This window comes from Dasypus novemcinctus, chromosome 23, assembly GCF_030445035.2.
Source record: "Dasypus novemcinctus isolate mDasNov1 chromosome 23, mDasNov1.1.hap2, whole genome shotgun sequence".
Taxonomy (NCBI): domain Eukaryota; kingdom Metazoa; phylum Chordata; class Mammalia; order Cingulata; family Dasypodidae; genus Dasypus; species Dasypus novemcinctus.
Window position 1 is genome coordinate 68,372,077 of NC_080695.1, and position 21,560 is coordinate 68,393,636.

General features: G+C 57.7%; 1 protein-coding gene across 3 annotated transcripts in view; it reads right to left on the reverse strand.

The window, feature by feature from the left end:
• The window catches only part of SEC14L5 (SEC14 like lipid binding 5), a 54,073-nt gene that overhangs the window by 5,481 nt on the left and 27,032 nt on the right, over positions 1–21,560 (reverse strand). For 2 of the 3 annotated variants that reach the window (XM_058286524.2, XM_058286525.2), the window contains exons 7-15: positions 21,336–21,448; positions 20,572–20,761; positions 18,822–18,910; positions 18,670–18,740; positions 16,751–16,922; positions 8,984–9,118; positions 7,511–7,624; positions 6,941–7,141; positions 3,081–3,259 (exon numbers count right to left, since the gene is read on the reverse strand). In XM_058286524.2, the coding sequence (XP_058142507.1) occupies positions 3,081–3,259; positions 6,941–7,141; positions 7,511–7,624; positions 8,984–9,118; positions 16,751–16,922; positions 18,670–18,740; positions 18,822–18,910; positions 20,572–20,761; positions 21,336–21,448 (1,264 nt within the window). Of the gene's footprint in view, positions 1–3,080; positions 3,260–3,814; positions 3,925–6,940; positions 7,142–7,510; positions 7,625–8,983; positions 9,119–16,750; positions 16,923–18,669; positions 18,741–18,821; positions 18,911–20,571; positions 20,762–21,335; positions 21,449–21,560 lie in introns of all 3 variants that reach the window. The other variant, XR_011647227.1, reaches the window with a different exon arrangement.

The following is a 21,560-nucleotide window of genomic DNA, read 5'->3' on the forward strand; positions in this document are numbered from 1 at the left end:
AAGTGGACACAGAAGAACACACAGCAAATGGACACAGAAAGCAGACAACGGGGGGAAGGGGAGAGAAAGAGATAAAAAATACATCTTAGGGAAACGGACTTTGGCCCAGTGGTTAGGGCGTCCGTCTACCATATGGGAGGTCCGCGGTTCAAATCCCGGGCCTCCTTGACCCGTGTGGAGCTGGCCATGCGCAGCACTGATGCGCGCAAGGAGTGCCGTGCCACGCAAGGGTGTCCCCCGCGTGGGGGAGCCCCACGCGCAAGGAGTGCGCCCGTGAGGAAAGCCGCCCAGCACGAAGGAGGGAGCAGCCTGCCCAGGAATGGCGCCGCCCACACTTCCCGTGCCGCTGACGACAACAGAAGCGGACAAAGAAACAAGACGCAGCAAAACAGACACAGAGAACAGACAACTGGGGGGGGGTTGGGGGGGGAATTAAATAAATAAATAAATCTTTAAAAAAAAAATACATCTTAAAAAAAAAAGACTCATCTGGGTGTTTCTCGCCTAGGGCTGCATGCACCCGGGGTGTCTTGAAGCTCAGCCTGGAACACGGGGTCCAAACATGGCGTCTGCCCGGAGCCTCGATTTTACTCCATGGTAAAGAATTTAAAGAATTATTTGTAGATGAAAACTAACATGGCTCTGCCACGAAGCTGGACACAAAGGCACGCTGGTTTTTTAAAGATAAAAAACGAGGCCTTGAAGAAAGCGCCTGCTGCTCGGGGCGCCAGCCAGCCCGTCCCCAGGCTCGGCTCGTGTCTGCTCTCGATGCCGCTCACCGTCCGTCCAGCGGCAGGCAGGCCCTGCACCGCCCGACCCCACGGGCTGGGGGGCTCCCGTGGTCCCCCTTGAACAGGGGGCGCCCGTGAGAGAGGTGCACAGCAGCCGGGGGTGCCTGACGGTCGTAGCCGCCACCCTCCCCTGCCTCTCCGACGGCGACCCTTGGGGGAGTTGCCTGTGCAGCTCTGCTCCAGAACTCCAGAACACTGTTCTGGAAGCATTCCGGACCTGCTCTCTGGGTGTCCAGCAGTGAGGGGAGCTCCAGGCAGGAGGCCTCCGCAGGAGCCCGCCTCTCTACAGGCTCTGCAGTGGTTGGGGCGAGCTCCCCCCCACTAAATCCACGTCACCTGGAACCTGTGAAGTGGGAAACTTGGAAACAGGGCCTCTGCAGGTGTGAGTAAGGGAAGGATGGCTATTTAGGTGGGCCCTGGATCCAGTGAGCATCTTCCTAAGAAAGGAAGGAGAGCCAGACACAGGCCATGTGAGGCCAGACCCGCACACAGAGGCCACGTGAAGCCAAACACACACACAGAGGCCACGTGGAACCAGACCTGTACACAGAGGCCACGTGAGGCCAGCAACGTGCACAGAGGCCACGTGAGGCCAGACCTGCACACGGAGGCCACATGAAGCCAGAGATACACACGAAAGGTCATGTGAAGCCAGAGACACACATGAGAGATCACATGAAGCCAGAGGCACACACAGAGGCCACGTGAGGCCAGACTCGCACACAGAGGCCACGTGGAACCAGACCTGCACACAGAGGCCACGTGAGGCCAGACATGCACACAGAGGCCACATGGAACCAGACCTACACAAAGAGGCCACGTGAGGCTAGAGACACATACAGAGGCCATGTGGAACCAGGCCCACACACAGAGGCCACACAATGAGGCCAGATCGTCACACAGAGGCCACGTGAGGCCAGACCTGCACATGGAGGCCATATGAGGCCAGAGACACATACAGAGGCCACGTGAGGCCAGACCCACACACGGAGGCTGCATGAGGCCAGACCTGCACACAGAGGCCACGTGAGGCCAGAGACACACACAGAGGCCATGTGAAGCCAAACACACACACAGAGGCCACGTGGAACCAGACCTGCACACAGAGGCCACATGAAGCCAGAGATACACATGAAAGGTCATGTGAAGGCAGAGACACACATGAGGGGTCACATGAAGCCAGAGGCACACATGGAGGCCACATGAGGCCATGTGAGGCCAGACCTGCACACAGAGGCCACATGAGGCCAGAGACACATACAGAGGCCATGTGGAACCAGACCCACACACAGAGGCCACGCGAAGCCAGACCCACACACAGAGGCCACGCGAAGCCAGACACACAGAGGCCACATGAGGCCAGACCTTCACACGGAGGCCACGTGAAGCCAGACCCACACACAGAGGCCACGCGAAGCCAGACACACACAGAGGCCACGTGAGGCCAGACCTGCACACGGAGGCTGCATGAGGCCAGACCTGCACATGGAGGCCATATGAGGCCAGAGACACATACAGAGGCCACGTGAGGCCAGACCCGCACACGGAGGCTGCATGAGGCCAGACCTGCATACAGAGGCCACGTGGAACCAGACCTGCACACAGAGGCCACGTGAGGCCAGAGACACACACAGAGGCCACGTGAAGCCAAACACACACAGAGGCCACGTGGAACCAGACCTGCACACAGAGGCCACATGAAGCCAGAGATACACATGAAAGGTCATGTGAAGCCAGAGACACACATGAGGGGTCACATGAAGCCAGAGGCACACATGGAGGCCACATGAGGCCATGTGAGGCCAGACCTGCACATGGAGGCCACATGAGGCCAGAGACATATACAGAGGCACGAGAAGCCAGACCCACACACAGAGGCCATGTGAAGCCTGGCACGCACACAGAGGCCAAGTAAAGACAAAGGCAGGACGGAATGAGGCATCTACAAGCCAAGGAACCCCAGATTGCCAGGCGCCTCCGGAAGCTCGGGGAGGCCTGGAACCACTGTTCCCTAGAAGAACTCGGTGCTCTTTTGAGTCACCTCGTTCGTCGGTTCAGGAGACACACGCAGACCAGCGGGGCTGCTAAGGGGGCGTCGGAGCAGGTTCCCGCGGGGGGGCAGGTTCTGCTGCTGAAGCAGCGTCTGGGGCCCGGAGTCGCCCACTCGCCCGCGGAGGCCCTCGTGGGGATGGCTGGAGGGTTTCAACAGCGTGAGGCGGGGCCTGGGCCCTGGGGGAGTCGGCTCCGCAGGCCGGCCGCCCCATCGCCATCCGAAGGGGCCCCTCGTACCTGAAGTCCTCGGACGCCAGCACCTCGTAGTAGTAGAGAAGCTTACACCGGGGACTGGGGCTGTGGAGGGCGCTCAGGACACCATCCACGCCGGGGAGGCTGCAGGCCACGCTGTCGGGGGGCGCGAGCACCTGCCACTGCAGCAGGTAGACGCCGGGCCACCGGGCCACGTGGGAGCCCTGCAACACAGCAGCCCGCTTGAGCCCCGGGCCCTCCCGGGCCTTCCCGGGGGGCCGGCTCCCGCCGGGAACGCAGCGCCCCACTTCGTCCCGCCACGCCGGACGAGGGGCTCTTCTCCTCCTGCCCCTTCCCCCGGCCCACGGGCCAAGCCCCCTTCAGGGCCCGCCCGGAGCCACGCCACACCCCCTGTGGCCCCACAATCGTCTGGGCACCCCTGGTAGCCGAGAGCCTCTCTCTTAACCTGTGGGGAGTCGGGGCCACCTGGGGAGGCGTCCCCAGGGCAGCGGGGGTGTGGGTTGGCCAAGCCCCAGGAGTTCCTCGGGCTTCCGTTTGGCTGAACGGGATTTGCAAACTGAGGGCCTTGGGAGGGAGCTGGCTGGCGGTGGGGACAGGCAGAGGCAGAGGGACGTGCAGCTTGAGACGGGAGGGGGATGTTAAATGGGGGGCCTGCAGACAGCCCTCCGCTCCTCTCCCCGCGGAGCCTTCCGTGAATCCTCGGCGCCAGCAAGGCCCATGGACCTGGCGTGGTTGGAGGTGAGGGGGTGAGGCTTGACCTGCAGGCACTGGCCTCTGGGCGAGCGTGGGGGTCAACAGGGGTGGCTCACGTTCCCGTCACACTTCAGAGACCCGTTTCCAGATCTACAATTTCTCCGTGGTGTCAGTTCTGTGTGTCAGAAGGGAGTGGGACGGGGAGGCAGGTGAATCCCACACCCACCGCCCGGGCATTCCAGTTTAGCCCATCCGGCGTGGGGCCTGGCAGCCCACACCTGTGACAGGTGTCCTGGGTCGTCTGAGTCTGGGGTCCCAGGGTCCTGAGTCTGCCCCCAGAAGAGCATTGAGTCTCGTCAGCCTGCCGACCCCAGGGCCTCGGCACCTCTCTTCCCATCCACGTCACTTCCAGCTCTCGCTCTGCGCCCCAAGCCCACTCGCCTGCTCCCTGCTTCTTTACCTTCGCACTGGCTGTTCCACCGGGAGCATCAGCGCCCCTTCCAGTCCCCGGCCGCCCTGTAAGACCCTCCTCCCCACGGAGCTTGCACGCTGCCCCCACGCACGCGGAGAGCTCAGACTTCAAAGCCCACCTGCGTCCGCCCTCCTGCCGCCGGCACGGTCAGCCCCGAACGGGGCCCACGGGCCCTCTCCCTGTCCTTGGCAGTGACGGGGGTGGGCTGGCCTCCTTGGAGACATGGGGACGGGCCAGGATGCTTGGACAGGGGCAGGGCGCGCAGGCCCCACCCGGGGAGGGCCAGGATCCCAAGCCGAGGACCGAAAGGGGGGCACGGGGAACACCAGGAGCCAACGATGAGGCCAGCCTGGCCTTGAGCTGCCGCGTGGAGGGCACAGGGGCTTAACCACACAGCCCCCCCCCCCCCCCAGCAAGGGCAGCCTCGGGCGGGGGGCGGGGAACCTCCCACGGCAGGGGAAATAGGGGCCCAGGAAACCCCAGGGTTCAAAGTCCTCAGGATGCACCGCCTGGGAAGCGGCTGCCGATGGGGCGGCCAGCCTGGCTTGCCTCCAGCGCCCCCCAGTTGCCCCCTGCCCTCCCCGTCAGCTTCACCCCCGCCCCCGGCCCAAGCTGCCGCGCCCCTGGCCTCGGCCACCAGTATTTCCTCCGGTCCCTCGGCCCCATGCAGGCCCCGCACGTCTCAGCGACCAGGTGGGCTTCACCCTCCAGTCTCTAAGCGCCCCCAACCCTTCCACGCCTGAAGCCAGCCCAGGACAGGGTCGGGCGCCGCGAGTGGGCACTGCAGGGCCGTCGGGCCAGCAGCTCCTCAGACCCCAGAGCAGGCGCCCCTCGGCCCTCCTCCCCCGTGGCTTCTGATGGCGACAGCCCCCTCCCTGTCCCGGGTCTCTGAAGTCACGTCCCGGGGCCGGCCCCGGCCAGGACCCTCGCGGGGTGGCGGCCACATCGCCTTGTGCCCTGGAGCGACCCGTCATGGCCCCCTCGGCCACTCCCGGGGGCTCGGCATCCGGCAGGAGGGGCTTCAACATGGGCCGGTGCGTCCACTCAGCCAGGCTGCGGTGCCAGGCGCCGGGCCAAGCACTGGCCTAAGACGGGAGGCCTTGCACATGCGCTGACCTGGAGGAAGAGCTCGCCCTAGAGCACGGGGCGGGGGGGCGTCCACCCCGTTGTAGGCCTTAAGCGTGAAACCCACGTTTTCCAGAGAAATCCTGCCCAAATTTCCAGCGTGCCGGCCCCAGACACCTCAGAGTCAAGACTTCACAACCTCAGCTCCTGCCTGCCCTACAGACCGCAGGCTCGCCAGCCCCACTATCCCAGGAGCCAAGTCCTAAAAATAAGTAAATCTCTTTAAAAACGTATATTCAGGGCAGCGGACTTGGCCCAGTGGATAGGGCGTCCACCTACAACATGGGAGGTCCACGGTTCAAATCCCGGGCCTCCTTAACCTGTGTGCAGAAGGCCCATGCACAGTGCTGATGCGTGCAAGGAGTGCCCTGCCACACAGGGGTGTCCCCACATAAGAGAGCCCCACGCACAAGGAGTGTGCCCCGTAAGGAGAGCCGCCCAGCGCAAAAGAGAGTGCAGCCTGCCCAGGAATGGCGCCGCCCACACGGAGAGCTGACACACAAGATGATGCAACAAAAAGAAACACAGATTCCCGTGCCGCTGACAACAACAGAAGCGGACAAAGAAGACGACGCAGCAAATAGACACAGAGAGCAGACAACCGGGGTGGGGGGAGGGGAGAGAAATAAAAAAATCAATAACTCTTTTTTTAAAAAAACGTACATTGAGGCGCACCTATGTGCATAGACACGTCCGCACACACACCTGTCAACACACGCCCGTCGCCTGTCGGCTCTGTTTCTTGGGAAGACCCTGATGGACACAAAGGTGGCGCCCAAGACCTGCTTGGCCCAGCAGGAGGGAGACCCTGGGCGTTAAAACGTCCCGAATCCTTTCGTTCCTGAACGTCGTCACAGCCAGGGAGGGCGTCTGCTCCCCCGCACGCGAGTTACCCCCAGCCGGCACCCTCAGCGCCCTCGTCCCTGTCTCCAAATGAGAAGGTTCCAGAAAACTCGGGCTCCATCTCTCACGCTCAGGAAATCCTTGCTGACAACCCCCCCGCACCCCAAGCACCCAAGACGCCAGCCACTCCCCCGCAGTTCCTGGTGAGGTTACTGGGCGCGTCCCAGGACGCCCCACGTGCCAGGCACAGTTGAGCTCGTCCTCCACGTGGGTGCGTGCTCTGGGTTTAATAGCGCCCCCACCCCGAATCCACCTCTACCCACCAGCCCAGAACGTGACCTTATCTGGAAATCGGGTCTTTGCAGAGGTAATCAGGCTAAGGATTAAGGATGAGCCCTAAATCCAATGACCGGTGTCCTTAGAAGAGAGAAGGGACACAGAAGAGAGACACAAGGAGAAGACCCATAAGGCGGGGACGACGGGTCCACAAGGCAAGGAAGTTAAGGAGGGCAGCAGAAGCCAGTCTGGCCCCTCCCGGAGCCTGGGGGGAGCCAGCCCTCCCCACCCTCATTTCAGGCTTCCAGCAAATGCCTTCCTGTTGCTTTAAGTCACCCGGTGTGGGGGTCTTTGGATCGGCAGCCCTGGGGAAATGAGGACAAGTGGGTACCGTGGGCGCTGCCCCTTCTCGGATGCGACCCTGGGCACGCACGGGCACCCAGCCACGCGTGAGGAAGGAACAAAGAGCGAGAACCTGGATGCTCTCCCCTTCGCGGCAGACGAGGGGCGCCTCCACGCGGCTGTAATCCACGCCCAGGACCCAGCCTTGCTCCGACAGCGGCCCGCCGGCCGCGGGCGCCTGCTTGGCGTGGTACAGGCTGAACAGCACGTGGCCCTGCAGGACGTCGAAGTCCCAGGTGATGACGCACTGCCCTTCCGGAATCCCCACAGCCACCTGCGTGGACACAAGCAAGGGCGGAGGGGCCGGGCGGTGGGTGCCTGTCCACCTCGGGATCTCACCCAAGAGGAGGAGGGCTGGGACCGGGTGCCGTGGGAGCCCACCCCGGCCTGCCTCGGGGTCTCCCGCCCACAGGCCCCTGGGGCTCCCCACTGCCCCGTCCAGTGACTTGCTCTGAGCTGATGAACCCCTCTCTGAGATGGGGTGGCCCTAACCTCGAGACAGAGCCGTGGGGACCACTCACGCCCAGAGCGGCCGCCCTCTCTTGGCCCACCCTGCCCGACCCCTTCCTCCAGGCCCCCCCTTGCACAAGAACCCTCGAGGCAGGCTCTGCTTGGGGGAACCTCCCAGGCCCCCGCCCCGCACCTCGTGGGGGGCGCCCCGGAGCACGCTGGCCGCCTGGTAGGTCTCCGCGTGCTCGTGCTCCTCGTCCGTCAGGTACAGGGACTTGGGGACCAGTCCTCCTTCGGGGACGTCGCACTGAGGGACAGAGGCCACGGGAGGCAGGTCAGGGGTGTCCTCCCGGTCTGACCCCCAGCAGGGTGCTGTGACCCCGAAACACTCAGAACAGCAGCCCCCCGACCAAGCGGGGCACCGGGCGTTGCAGGCCAACGTCACCCCACGAAGCGCCCAGAAGCGCCCAGGGCGTGAGAGCTGCTAGAACAATAAAGTGGCCACCGGCCCCGGGCGTGGCCGGGAGGGACCCCTTCCCAATAGGGGATTTTCCAGGGGACAGAAACAACCAGGGCTTTGCCAGAAAATGGAACCACGGCAGACACCCTGCCGGTGGCAGGTGAGCAGAGCTGGTGAGCAACCAGTTTCGGGCCAGCAGAGGGTCCGAATGGACAAGCACACCGAGCCTGCTCCCCACTTTGTCAGACCCAAGGAAAACGGAACCTTGGGGTCAGCCAATCAGAACATCAGAGAGCGTCCCCTTCCCAACCCCTCGGTGGAGCCCCCTTCTACTTTCCAAAGGGGGTGCTGCCCAGTTCACGAATGGTTCCATAAGCCTGAATTGCATGAAAGTTTTTCTTTTAACAGAACCATCATTCTTCCCATTTCACAGAGGAAAGACTTTCAGAGAGGTTAGGCCATTTGCCTGAGGTCACACAGCGGAAAGGGGCTGAGCCAGGAAGAAAATGCACAAGATCAGCACCCCCTCCCCCCGTGACCACTGTGCTGGGGTGACGCCTGGGTCTGGGGGAGCCCCCGCTGCACCCCACAGGGGCTGCTTCACCCTCAGCGTGGAGGCCCCCTTGTTTCTTGAGAAAACATGAGTATTCACAAACCAAAGCTCCGCCCACCCTCCTGAAATAATCAAATGGAAGTAAGTCCCCCTGAGGTCATATGTCTGTGTGGCAGCAAGGGGAGAGACCGAGTTGGAGAAATTCCTTTTTGTATCCAGAAACGAGGCCAGATGCTCTCAAGCATTTCCGCAGCCCCCAGCGGCAGGTCGCCCCAGTCCCAGGGGGCGGGAAGAGCGCGCGGCTGCGGCTTAGCGACAAATCCCGCCTGCACTGGAGCTCCGGGGCCGCAGGCACCGCGGAGCCCCCTCCCCCGCAGCAGGGGGCGGGGCCAGCAGGTAGACGCTGTCGGTTGCTTAGCAACGCCCAGAGCATCTGAGGGCTGGAGAAAGCTCAGCACGTATTTCAAAGACCCAAAGCCCACCCCCCGCCCCCCAAGGCGTCACTTCTCCCCGGGGGCAGCTTCTAAAACAAGCGCTAACCCCCAAAGAGCCAGGACGGGGCCCCCCAGGTGGGGGCCGTGCCCGGTGGGCTGCCCAGGCCCCCGGCCCCCAGCCCAGGAAGCGCGGCAGAGGGGGCACCCCGGGGGCCTCACCACGCACTCTCCCCCGAGGAAGTCGGGGATCACGTCCTTCTCCAGGTAGTCCACGAGGCCCCCCGGGCCTTGGTAGTTGCTGCCGCTGTAGATGAGGAATTTCCGCCGGGTGGTGTCGTTGATGAAGGGGCTGACCTGCAGTGGGGGCGGCGAGGTGGGATGCATCGGGGAGGAACGCACGTGCTCTCGAATTAGCCGTTTTAAAAGGTGCGGTCCAGGGGCTTTTAGTATTTCCCAGCCAGCGCCCCTGGCCGCCGAGCATTTCATCACCCCAGGAGGAGCGCAGCCTTCCCAGCGGCCCCTCCCCAGCCCCTGGCCACCACCCGCTGCTCTGAGTCTCCTGTGATTTCGCATAAACGGAATCACAAGGCATATGGCCTCGGGGTCTGGCTAGTGTCACTCAGCATCCACGGTGTTTTCAAGGGGCACCCGCGTTGTCGCGGGATCAGTGCTCCGGGCCTTTTCACGGCAGAAAAGTATGCCACAGTCTGCATGGACCACATTGCGTCTACCCCAAAGCAAGAGTGTTTTAACATGAAGCCATCAGCTGCTTGGGGGTCTGGTTTCTCACGGCATCCCGGCTGCCGGCCTCGTGGCTGACTCATGAAATAAGCTCAATAAGGAGTTGGTGAATGACTGAACGAATGAATGAGGCACCAGACAAGCCAAGGCAGCAAGGAATGCCAGAGGCGAAGGAGCCTTTGGGAACGGGAATCCCGCCCTCTCTGATCCTTCTCTGCCTGCGGGCGGCAGGGCTGGCTCCACCCAGGGCAGCCTACGGGGTGGGCAGCAGGAGAGGAGCGGGTAGGGAGAGTGTGGCCAGGACATCTCGCCCACTCCCTCCCAGCCTCAGTGTCCCCTGGGGAAGCCCCCAGGGGTCCCGCCCCCACTGGGCCCTGCTGCTGCCCTTCCCTTCCCTGGGCCCCGCCAGCGCTGGGGTAAGCTTTGGCTCCTCGTTCCAGCTGTTCCCTCAGTAAGGAGGGGGCTCTGCTTCCAGCCACGACCCTGATGGACCGACTCAAACCCCTTACGGCAAAGATATACGTCTGCTTAGGAATTCTCCAAAGAGCAAAGGAACTAAATTTTCTGCAAAGATCAGAACATTTCAGGATTAAAAAACCCTAAGCAGGACAACCAGCAAAGTGGCAGCAGAGCAAGGAGCTCTAGAGTCAGCTCCTGCTACAGGGCAGTTAGCAAACACCCAGAGCTCTCTGGAGCTAGCTAAAGCACCTGTTTGGGGGCTCCAGGAGGCCAGAAGAGCATCCTGCAACATCCTTGAAGGACTGGAAGGAGGAGACTGCCCATCTGCAGAGAAGATTCATAAGCAGAGCGCTCCATGCCACAGATGCTGGGGCCCATCCTCCACTGGAGGCACAAGCCGCCTCAGGAGCTATTCTGCAGCAAGAATTGAAAGCTCCACTTCCCAAAAACAGGGAAGGAAGAGTTGGTTGGGTACCAATTTCAGCTACTGATGAGTAAATTTGGCAGGTTAAAGTATAATTTTACTGAGAACAGCTAAAGTTTGAGCCTGTCCAAGTTGGAAAGAGGCCAGTGGCCACCATTTTGGCTCTGCCCTCAGCATGAGGGGAAGCTGGGCTGACAGAAAATCACAGTGATTGTAGAGACTGGTTTCTTTCACCCAGATCGGCCTGCAGCCCTAGACTAGGCTTCACCACCTCTAGAAGGGAGGAGGCTGGTGGGCCCCACACCAGCCTATCCAGGTAACTGTAGGTACCTTTGGCTGGCACAGACTGAATAATCAGAAATCTACCAGGGCAACTGTGATCATCGTGGAGCCACACTGCATAGACTGCTGCCCACACCTGCAGCTCCATCCCTACCCCAGGCAGGGGAGAAAGGGGCGTGAAGCTTCATCCATCTCTCTGGGCAATGACAGTCTAGGCCTGCATGACTTGGATTATTCACACTGCTGTGGCTCTGTCCCTACCCCTGGCAAAGGAGAAAGTTGGGAGAAGCTTCACCAGTCCCTGGGGCAATGAGGGCAGCTTGAGCCTCCACAGCTTACAGCACCAACTACATCCTTGCACCAACTACTGCACAACCAGCAAGAGAGAAAGGGCAGGAAGTCTTTCTCTCTAAAAAGAAAAAATGCACCCAGTATAAATATCCGAGTAAGCCAGATGCCAAGACACCAAGAAACAGGAAGATATGGCCCAGTTAAAGGAACAAGATAAACCTCCAGATGACATAAAGGAGTTGAGAAAACGAATCATAGATGTTCAAAAAAATCTTAATAAATTCAATGAGATGGCTGAAAAGATCAAGGATATTAAGAAGACATTGAATGAGCACAAAGAAGAATTTGAAAGCATACATAGAAAAATAGCAGATCTTATAGGAATGAAAGGTACAATTAATGAAATTAAAAATACATTGGAATCATATAATAGCAGATCTGAGGAGTGAGAAGAAAGGATTGGTGAGCTTGAAGAAATGGCCTCTGAAAGCGAACATACAAAAGAAGAGATGAAAGAAAGAATGGAAAAAATTGAACAAGGTTTCAGGGAACTAAATGACAGCAAGAGATGTGCAAACATATGAGTCATGGATGTCCCAGAAGGAGAAGAGAAGGGAAAAGGGACAGAAGGAATATTTGAAGAAATAATGGTAGAAAATTTCCCAACCCTATTGAAGGACATAGATATCAATGTTCAAGATGCACGACATACTCCCATCTGAAAAAATCTGAATAGACCAACTCTGAGACACATACTAATCAGAATGTCAAGCGTCAAAGGCAAAGAGAAAATTCTGAGAACAGCAAGAAAATTTCAATGCATAACATATAAGGGATACCCAATAAGATTAAATGCTGATTTCTCATCAGACACCAAAGAGGCAAGAAGACAGTGGTATGATATATTTAAGAAACTACAAGAGAAAAACTTCCAGCCAAGAATCTTATATCCAGCAAGATTGTCTTTCAAAAATAAGGGTGAGGGGAAGCAGATTTGGCTCAACTGATAGAGCATCCTCCTACCACATGGGAGGTCCAGGGTTCAAACCCAGGGTCTCCTGACCCATGTGATGAGTGGGCCCATGTGTACAGTGCTGATGTGCACAAGGGGAAGGGGTGCCATTACACACAGGGGTGTCCCCTGCAAAGGGGAGCCCCACGTGCAAGGAGTGCAACCCATAAGGAGAGCCACCCAGCACAAAAAAAGTGCAGCCTGCTCAGGAGTGGCACCACACACATGGAGAGCTGACGCAGCAAGACGACACAACAGAAAGAGACAGATTCCCAGTGCCACTGACAAGAATATAAGCAGACACAGAAGAACACACAGCAAATGGACACAGCAGACAACTGGGGATGGAGGGGGAGGGGGAGGGGAGAGAAATAAATTAAAAATAAATTAATTAATCTTTTTTTAAAAATGAAGAATATTCACAGATAGAAACTGAGAGAATTTCTAATCAAGAGACCGAATTTTCAGGAAATACTAAAGGGTGTTCTAAAGCTTGAAAAGAAAAGACAGGAGGAAGCGGACTTGGTCCAGTGGTTAGGGTGTCCGTCTACCACATGGGAGGTCCACGGTTCAAACCCCGGGCCTCCTTGACCCGTGTGGAGCTGGCCCACGTGCAGTGCTGATGTGCGCAAGGAGTACCGTGCCACACAGGGGTGTCCCCCGCATAGGGGAGCCCCACACGCAAGGAGTGTGCCCCATAAGAAGAGCCACCCAGCGCGAAAGAAAGTGCAGCCTGCCCAGGAATGGCGCCGCACATACAGAGAGCTGACACAAGATGACACAACTAAAAGAAACACAGATTCCCGTGCCACTGACAACAACAGAAGCAGCCAAAGAAGAAGACGCAGCAAATAGACACAGAGAACAGACAACCGGGGCCGGAGGGGTGGGGGAGGGATAAATAAATCTTTAAAAAAAAAAAAAAAAAAAAAGACAGGAGACAAGGCCTGAAAGAAAGTCTAGAAATGAAGATTATATCAATAAGTAAAAGAGTGGTGAAAATAAAATATGACAGATAAAACCCAAATATTCAGGAATAAACTTTACCAATGATGTAAAGTACTTGTATTCAGAAAACTATAACTCAGTGTTAAAAGAAATCAAAAAAGGCCTAAATAATTGGAAGAACATTCTATGCTCACAGATTGGAAGACTAAATAAAGTTTATTAAGATGTCAATTCTATTCAAATTGATATACAAATTCAATGCAATCCCAATAAAAATTCCACATGCATTTTTTAAATAAATTGAAAACATGATTATCAAGTTTATTTGGAAAGGTAAGGGGTCCTGAATAGCCAGAAACATCTTAAAAAGGAAAAGTGAAGTTGGAGGACTCTCGTCTCCAGACTTTAAATCATATTACCTAGCTACAGTGGTAAAAACAGCATGGTACTGGCATAAAGACAGACACATAGACTAATGGAACCAAACTGATGGTTCCTCACAATAGACCCTTACATGTATGGTCGAATGATTTTTGATTAGCTGTCAAACCCACACAGCTCAGGAGAACAGTCCATTCAACAAATGATGCTGAAAGTACTGGAGATCCATACCAAAAAGAAGGAAAGAGGACCCCTATCTCACACCTTATCCAACATTTAACTCAAAATGGATCAAAAACCTAAATATAAAAGCAAGAACCATAAAGCCTCTAGAAGAAAATGTAGGAAAATATCTTCAAGACCTGGTGGTGGGTGGTGGATTCTTAAAGGAGATAAGAGGAGAACTGAAAGGACTACTGATGTTTAATGTATGTAGAAGTTTTAATTAGCTTTACTGTGAAAGTGTGGAAATGTATAGAGTTGATGGTAACATACTGTAGTGAGTAACAGCTAGTTTATAAATGGGGATGGCTGAAAATGGTAGTCTAGGTATGTAAATGCCAATTGACAGAATGCTAGAGAATAATCTAGGAACTGAACAGCACAGTAAACCCAAAGTGGATAAGAATTATGGTTGATGGTACAGATGCAAGAGTGTCCTTTGTTAGCTAGAGCAAATGTACATCATTATTGCAGGATGGTGGAAATGTGGAGAAGCATGGGAAAGATACAAGTGGAGTGACCTATGGACTGTGGTTAGCAGTAATAATGTAATATGCTTGCATCTATGCCAAAGATGTACTGTGTTGATAATGGGGGAGTATGGAAAGTGTGCCAAATGTACACTATGGACGTGGTAACAATCAGATGATAACATCTTACCTGTAGCAAATGTTCCACCACAGTGTGGTGTGTTGATAGAGGGGTATTATTTGGGAATTCTTCACATGTGCATGATTATTTTGTAAGTTTACAACTTCTCTCAAAAGAGTATATTTTAAAAATAATAATAGGATGGGTTGGGGGAAAATACAACTAATGTAAGATAAGGACTCCAATTAGTAGTAAGATTTTGACAATATTCTTTCATAATTTGTAACAAACGTCTCATGACAATGCAAGGTGTTGGTGGAGGGTTGATGTGTGGGACCCCTGTATGACGTTATGCATATTTGCTTTGTAAGTTCCCAACTTTTACTATACACTTATTGTTTATGTATGTTCATATATAAATGATATAAAGATAATAATAGCAATATTTTGACGATGCTCTGTAATCATTAGTTAAAAATGTTTCACAGCAATGCAAGGTATTGGTGGTAGGGTGAGGTATGAGAGCCCTGTATGATGTTACATTTGTTTGTTTTGTAAGTTCACAACTTTTACTATACACCTATCGTTTATGTATGTTTATATATGAGTGATATACGTCAGTAAATTTTTTTAAAATTAAAAAAACCCTGAGCAGCAGGGTCTGCCTGTCCCTCGCCCAGCTCCTGCTCTGCAGCCCGGCTGGAAGACAGGATCGCTTGGGCCTTGCAGGGGCCACAGCAACCACCCAGCCACCCACGGTAATGTACGCCGTTTTAGGAAATCCCCAAGCAGCAAAGGACCTACTTCTCACAAAGAGCAGAAACTTCTGTCCTGGACGTCGGCTCACGGCTCTCCCCTGCTGGAAAACCTCCCATGGCTCCCTACCCCCAGGCAAGGTCCCTGCTTTACCCTGGTCTGAACTTGGCGGGAGCTGCCCCTGGATACCTCCCCAGCCTCCTCCTTGCCCCAGCCACCCAGGACCTGTCCATCCTCAAGAGCATCGAGCTCGGTCCTGCCTCGGGCCTTCGTCTGAGCTACTCCCTTCACCTGCCGCAATTCTCCTCCCTCCCTGGGCTGCTGACTCCGGCTCCTCCCAGCCCAAGGACAGCCCCTTCCGGATTCTCCAGTCTACACCATGCCCCCCACCACCAGCTTAGCGTGGGAACCCAGAACTCCAGGGCCTTGCCATGGAGAACCATTACGTGGTCACTCATGGGGCTGATGAACCTCCATCCCCGTGACGATGGGGGACGCACCGTGGCTGGCACGTTAGCGGCTGACTCCCCAGGGCCTAGAAAGGTGCCTGGCACATAGCAAAAAAAATGAAGGCACTTAGTTTTCAATTCCCCGGCCTCGGCCCTCTTGTTCTCACCCCCACTTACAGGCACCCATCTCAGAAGATTCCCTGGGGAGCTGGTTAAGCTGCAGATTCTGGGAAGTGGATTTGGATCAACCGATAGGGCGTCCGCCTACCACATGGGAGGCCCAGGATTCAAACCCAGGGCCTCCTGACCTGTCTGGTGACCTGACACATGTGGAGCTGGCCCACGTGCAGTGCTGATGCGTGCCAGGAGTGCCGTGTCACGCAGGGGTGTCCCCCGCATAGGGGAACCCCACGTGCAAGGAGTGTGCCCCATAAGGAGAACCACCTCACGCAAAAAAAGTGCAGCCTGCCCAGGAGTGGTGCCACACACACAGAGAGCTGACGCAGCAAGATGACGCAACAAAAAGAAACACAGATTCCCTGTGCCACTGACAAGAATCCAAGTGGATACAGAAGAACACACAGCAAATGGACACAGAGAGCAGACAACTAGGGGGCGAAGAAGGGAAGAGAAAGAAATAAAAACTTAAAAAGCTGCAGATTCTGACTCTAGCTCTGGGCGGGGCCTGAGGCTCTGCATTGCTCCCAGAACCCCGTTTTGAACACTGGTTTTCCACCCCAAGTGACCTCCTACCGGTGGGTTCTGCAATCCACAGTGGCTCGAGACGAGCACATTTTTAATGGAATGGAAAAGAGGAGCAGAGGGGACTGTAACGCGTTAAGGAGAGCCTGGTTTTGTGGGCCTCGTTGGGTGGACATGCACACACTGGGTTGCACCATAAAATTAATGTCCTCCTGTGGGTTGGGGGCAGGAAAAGTTTTCTAATGCCTGCCCCACAGCCCGGGGCTCAGACACCCTGGCACCAGCTCACGGGAGCCCTGGGCACAGGTCCGAGCGTGACCCTCCCATCAAAGGAATGGGACAGTGGACGGACGCAAGGGCCCGTCCACCCCACCGAGCACCGTCTGGCCATCAAAAGGCCCGCGATACCGCCGCCCGCTGCAGGAGCCGAGCCGTGGGGACGCTGTGCCTGCTGAGAGCAGACAGGCCCCAAGGCCACGCTGTGGATTCCTGTTCTATGAAACGTCCAGAACAGGCCAATCCAGAGACCGAGAGCCATCGTGGCCGCCAGGGATGGGGGGCCGGGGGAGCGGGCAGTGACCGCTCGTGGGCACGGCCTTGCCTCGGGGTGTGCCGCACCTTAGAGGGTGACCCCCAGGACGCGTGGAGCGCGTCGCAGCCACACTGCCCGGGACCCGTGCAGGAGGAGGCCGGGCAGGGCGGTGGCAGGGCCCCGCTCCCGCTCTCACCAGCGTCCAGAGCACCGGAAAGACGCGGGGCGTCCGCACGATAAGCAGGCGGCCCAGAGTCTCGGGGTAGTTGTCCTCGACCACGGCGATCATGCGCAGCAGGGCCCGCACGCCCGGGCGCCACAGGTGCCGCATGCTCAGGCCCTCCAGGTCCACCAGGCAGGTCCAGGAGCTGCGGTGGAGACGGCCCCGGCTCAGCTCAGCCCTCCCCCGCCCTGCAGGGAGGGACCCGGCTCCAGGCACCCCTCCCCAGCCCCCTTACAGGGAGGGACCCGGCTCAGCTCAGCTCTCCCCAGCCCCCCTACAGGGAGGGACCCGGCTCAGCTCAGCTCTCCCCAGCCCCCCTACAGGGAGGGACCCGGCTCCAGGCACCCCTCCCCAGCCCCCTTACAGGGAGGGACCCGGCTCAGCTCAGCCCTCCCCGGCCCTGCAGGGAGGGACCCGGCTCAGCTCAGCCCTCCCCGGGACCCTACAGAGAGGGGCCTGGCTCCAGCTCAGCCCTCCCCATCCCCCTACAGGGAGGGACCTGGCTCAGCTCAGCCCTCCCCCACCCTGCAGGGAGAGACCCGGCTCCAGTCACCCTTCCCCAGCCCCCTTACAGGGAGGGACCTGGTTCCAGCTCACCCCTCCCCAGCCCCCCTGCAGAGATGGACCTGGCTCCAGCTCAGCTCTCCCCAGCCCCCGACAGGGAGGGACAGACAGGCAGCTCAGTGGGCAGGGCTGGGAGGAGGGGGCAGGGGCACAGGGCACTCTCAGGGGTCCTGCCACCACGGGGAGGCCACACGGCAGAGGTTCAGAGCGTGGATCCGATCTCACCCCCGGCCCGTGACATTGTCCCAACTTGACGCGTCAGGACACTGGCAACGACAGTCACCATCTCAAGCAATGCTGGGATTAAACGGGAGGGCACGGGTGCAGCCTTTGTGAGGCCTGACCCAGAGCGCACACATGATGAAACCTAGTTCTTATCGCTGTTATAAGAAGGGCGAGCGTAGGGGCGAAGCACCTGCACTCAGGGGCCTGAGGGCTGGGTTCGAGTTCCAGCTCTGCTGCTTACTGTGTGCCTTTGCTCAACTCCCTTAACCTCTCTGTGCCTCCGTTTCATTAGTGCTAGTGGGGAAAAGGACAGTCTGACTGCACTTGCTCAGTCCCTGGAAGCGTTTGTTCCCTTAGCCCTGCCCACACCTCTGCAAGGAGCTCCTTCCTCCCCTGCCTGCTTGCTTCACCCCCCCCCCCCCACCCACCCACCCAGTGCACGTCTTCTTAGGAAATCTCCAAATGGCAAAGGACCTAATTTTCACAAAAATCAGGCCATTTGGGGATAAAATCTTAGGGAGCAGGTCCTCCCTCGCAGGGCTCTGACGAGGATGAGCTAAATCAAGGAGAGTCGTGGAAGGGCACGCTGTGTGTCTGCATTATTTTTTCTCTAATCAGTTATACTTTTGATAACCCACATGGAAACTCCAGGAGGTCTTAACTGCCCCCCTCTACAGAAGAGGAAGCCGGGGCTCAGAAAAAGGTCACGGCCTTTGGGGAATGCCGCTGCAAAATGCTGGTCGTGGGAAACTCGGCTGAGGATGAGAAATTTAAGGATGCCAGAGAGGGACAGCGGGTGGCCGGATGAACCCGGTACCCGGAAGGTGCCTGCCTGGGAGACGGCTGGGGTGGGACCTGGGGTGGGAGAGCTGGCCTCCAAAGGGGAAGGAGAGGTGGACGTAGAGCACAGGACCAGGCTCCCGTCCCCAGGGCCAGACAGGCGCGGGTTCGAATCCCCACGCCAAAAGCCTCGTGGCCATGGACACAGTCCCTGGCCCCGTGGAGGCCTCGTAGGAACTGCGCGAGGCGGTGTGTGCGAGCACTGCCCGGCGAGCCTCGGCCGCTCTGCCTGCGCAGGGGCCCGCGCCAGCCCCGGAACTTGCCTGATGGGACGGCCGAGCTGCTTCGTGCTCCCCTCGCACCTCTTCTGTCCTTCCTCGTGCACGCAGAGGACCTGAGAGACGGAGAGGGTGAGAGGCGTGCCTCATCCCCACACCGCACAGGCCCCGGGGTGCCGGGGCGCGGCCGCACTCACGTGCCGCAGCAGCGCCTCCTCGCCCAGCGCCTTCATCAAGCCCTTGGTGTCCATCTGGCCGAGGCGGAGGACGTAGAGGGGGCGGCCATCTGGGGGGAAAGAGCAGAGAAGAGACGGTCATTGCGGGGGGCTGTCAGAGCCAGTGACGAGGACGTCCCCTCCGCGGAGGACGGGATGCCACGGTCCCCAGGCCCATCCACTCGTTTATTGACTGAGCCCCTGCCTGCTTCCGAAAGAGCTGGAAGACAGAAACGGCAGAAGTGTTAAAAATAAGGACACGGCCGGCAGCCCGCTCTTGGGTATGTGTCCTCAAAAGGGCTGACAGCAGGGACTGAGGGACACTCAGACATGAGTGCTCGTAGCAGGGTTACTCGCAGTAGCCAAAGGTGGAAGCCACCACGGGTGATGGCTGAGCACAAAGTGGTCTAGCCCCACTGCGGGTCTTATCGGCATAAAAAAGGAATGAAGGTCTGGGAGGTGCTACGACTAGGAAACTAGTAAGATTCATCAGGAGGGTTCAACGTTTTCCCTGATCGATGGATGTATACGTGATTTTTTAAAATAAAGGACACTGGGAAGCGGATGTGGCTCAAGCAATTGGGCTACTGTCTACCATATAGGAGGTCCAGGGTTCAATGCTCAGGGCCTCCTGGTGAAGGCAAGCTGGCCCACATGGTGAGCTGGCCCACGCGGAGTGCTGGCCTGCATGGCGTACTGCCCCTCGCAGGAGTGCTGCCCTGCACAGTAATGCTGGCCCATGTGGAGAGCTGGCATAGCCAGATGATACAACAAACAGAGACATAGGCGGAAGCCGACTTGGCCCAGTGTTTAGGGCGTCCATCTACCACATGGGAGGTCCGCGGTTCAAACCCCGGGCCTCCTTGACCCATGTACAGCTGGCCCATGTGCAGTGCTGATGCGCGCGAGGAGTGCCCTGCCGCACAGGGGTGTCCCCCACATAGGGGAGCCCCACGCGCAAGGAGTGCACCCCGTAAGGAGAGCCGCCCAGTGCGAAAGAAAGTGTAGCCTGCCCAGGAATGGTGCCGCACACACAGAGAGCTGATGCAGCAAGATGACACAACAAAAGGAGACACAGATTCTCAGTGCTGCTGATAAGTACAGAAGCGGTCACAGAAGAACACACAGCAAATGGACACAGAGAGAAGACAACTGGGGGGGGTGGGGAGAGGAGAGAAATCAATAAAAAATAAATAAATAAATCTTTTAAAAAAAAGAGAGAGACACAGAGGAGAGATAATAAGAGACGCAGCAGATCAGGGAGCTGGGGTTGCACAAGAGAATGATCGCCTCTCTCCCACTCCAGAAGATCCCAGGATCAGTTCCTGGAGCCACCTAATGAGAATACAAGCAGACACAGAAGAACACACAGCAAATGGACACAGAGAGCAGACAATGGGGGGGGGGGGGAGAAATAAATAAATCAATAAAATCTAAAAATAAAATAAAGGACGTTGAAATGTTTAATAAGCTCTGGCTTCAATGGAAATTTACCAGAAAATATATCCACGTGGCCATTTCTTTTACGGTCACAAGTACCCAAAGTGATGACGGGGTTGGGGGGGGGTCCCCCAGGAAAGGAATGTCTGGCCTCAAGCCCAGAGGTCAGTTCTGGCTCCGCCTTCTTGGGGGGGCTGGGCCGTCACCTCGAAGGCATCTCCAGAAGAGTCAAAAGACGCTAGGATAAGACTGACCAAGGTGTGTCGCAAGCTCTGCAGGTAAAGGGGCGCACCTATGTCCTGGTAGTGCCAGCCCCCCGCGAAGAACTCCTCCAGGAGGGCCGGGGGCCGCCAGCTCTGGAGCAGCAGGTCCACCTGGTGCTGCTTTCGCCAGCTCAGGGACTGGCACAGCATGTCCCGGGCCTTGTCGAGGTGGAAGTCCCGCGCGCGCAGGAACCGGAGGATGTGCTCGTCTTTGGGAATCTGGGAGAGAAGGCGGGAGAAAGCCATCACGTTTGAGCTCCCAACTCAGGAGATCCAGGCGCAGCCGACGAGGTCCCCATCACAGCTGCAGACACTGAGCTGGGATCTGCCCGACAGCAGGGCAGGGAGGGGGCCACGGGGTGGCCTGCGCGGCTCATCGCCGCCTGGGTCCTCCTGCCGCACGTTAGCGGGACAGAGCTGAAAGGCAAGATCCCCCGGGCTCAAGACGGCGCTCTTGGAAAGAGCAGCACGCGTGGTTTCGAGAGCACAGTGCATGCAACAGGGGTTCTCAGCCAGGGGCATTCGGGGACATTTTTGGTGGTCACCACGGGAAGCAGGAAATAGCTGGCACCGCGAGGATGGAGACCAGGGAGGCAGCTGAGTCCCCTGCAGTGTGCACGGGAAGGCCCCTGACGCCCGCAGGGCCGAGGTTGAAAACTGGGCCATCGGTGGTGTGCATGGCACAGGTTTTGGATGCACGAGGCATTCTACAACCAAAGTAACCGTTCACAGTGCTCGCATGTCAGCACGCCACCTCCCGCCCCGGCTCCGGCAGGCGCACCCCTGCGCCCACCTTGCCCTCGTGGGTCTCCTGCAGCCAGTGGCGCAGCTGGATCAGGCAGCTCTCCTGCATGGGCGTGAGGTGGCCCAGGCACCTCTCGATGTAGTCGGCGTCCAGCTTGTCCCCTTGGAGAAGGAAGAAGCAGGCGGGTTTCAGGAGAAGACGGGGGCCCACATGGTCTGGGCCACGTGCCCGGCCATGGGCCACCCTCACACCAAAACGCGGATCCAGGTGAGG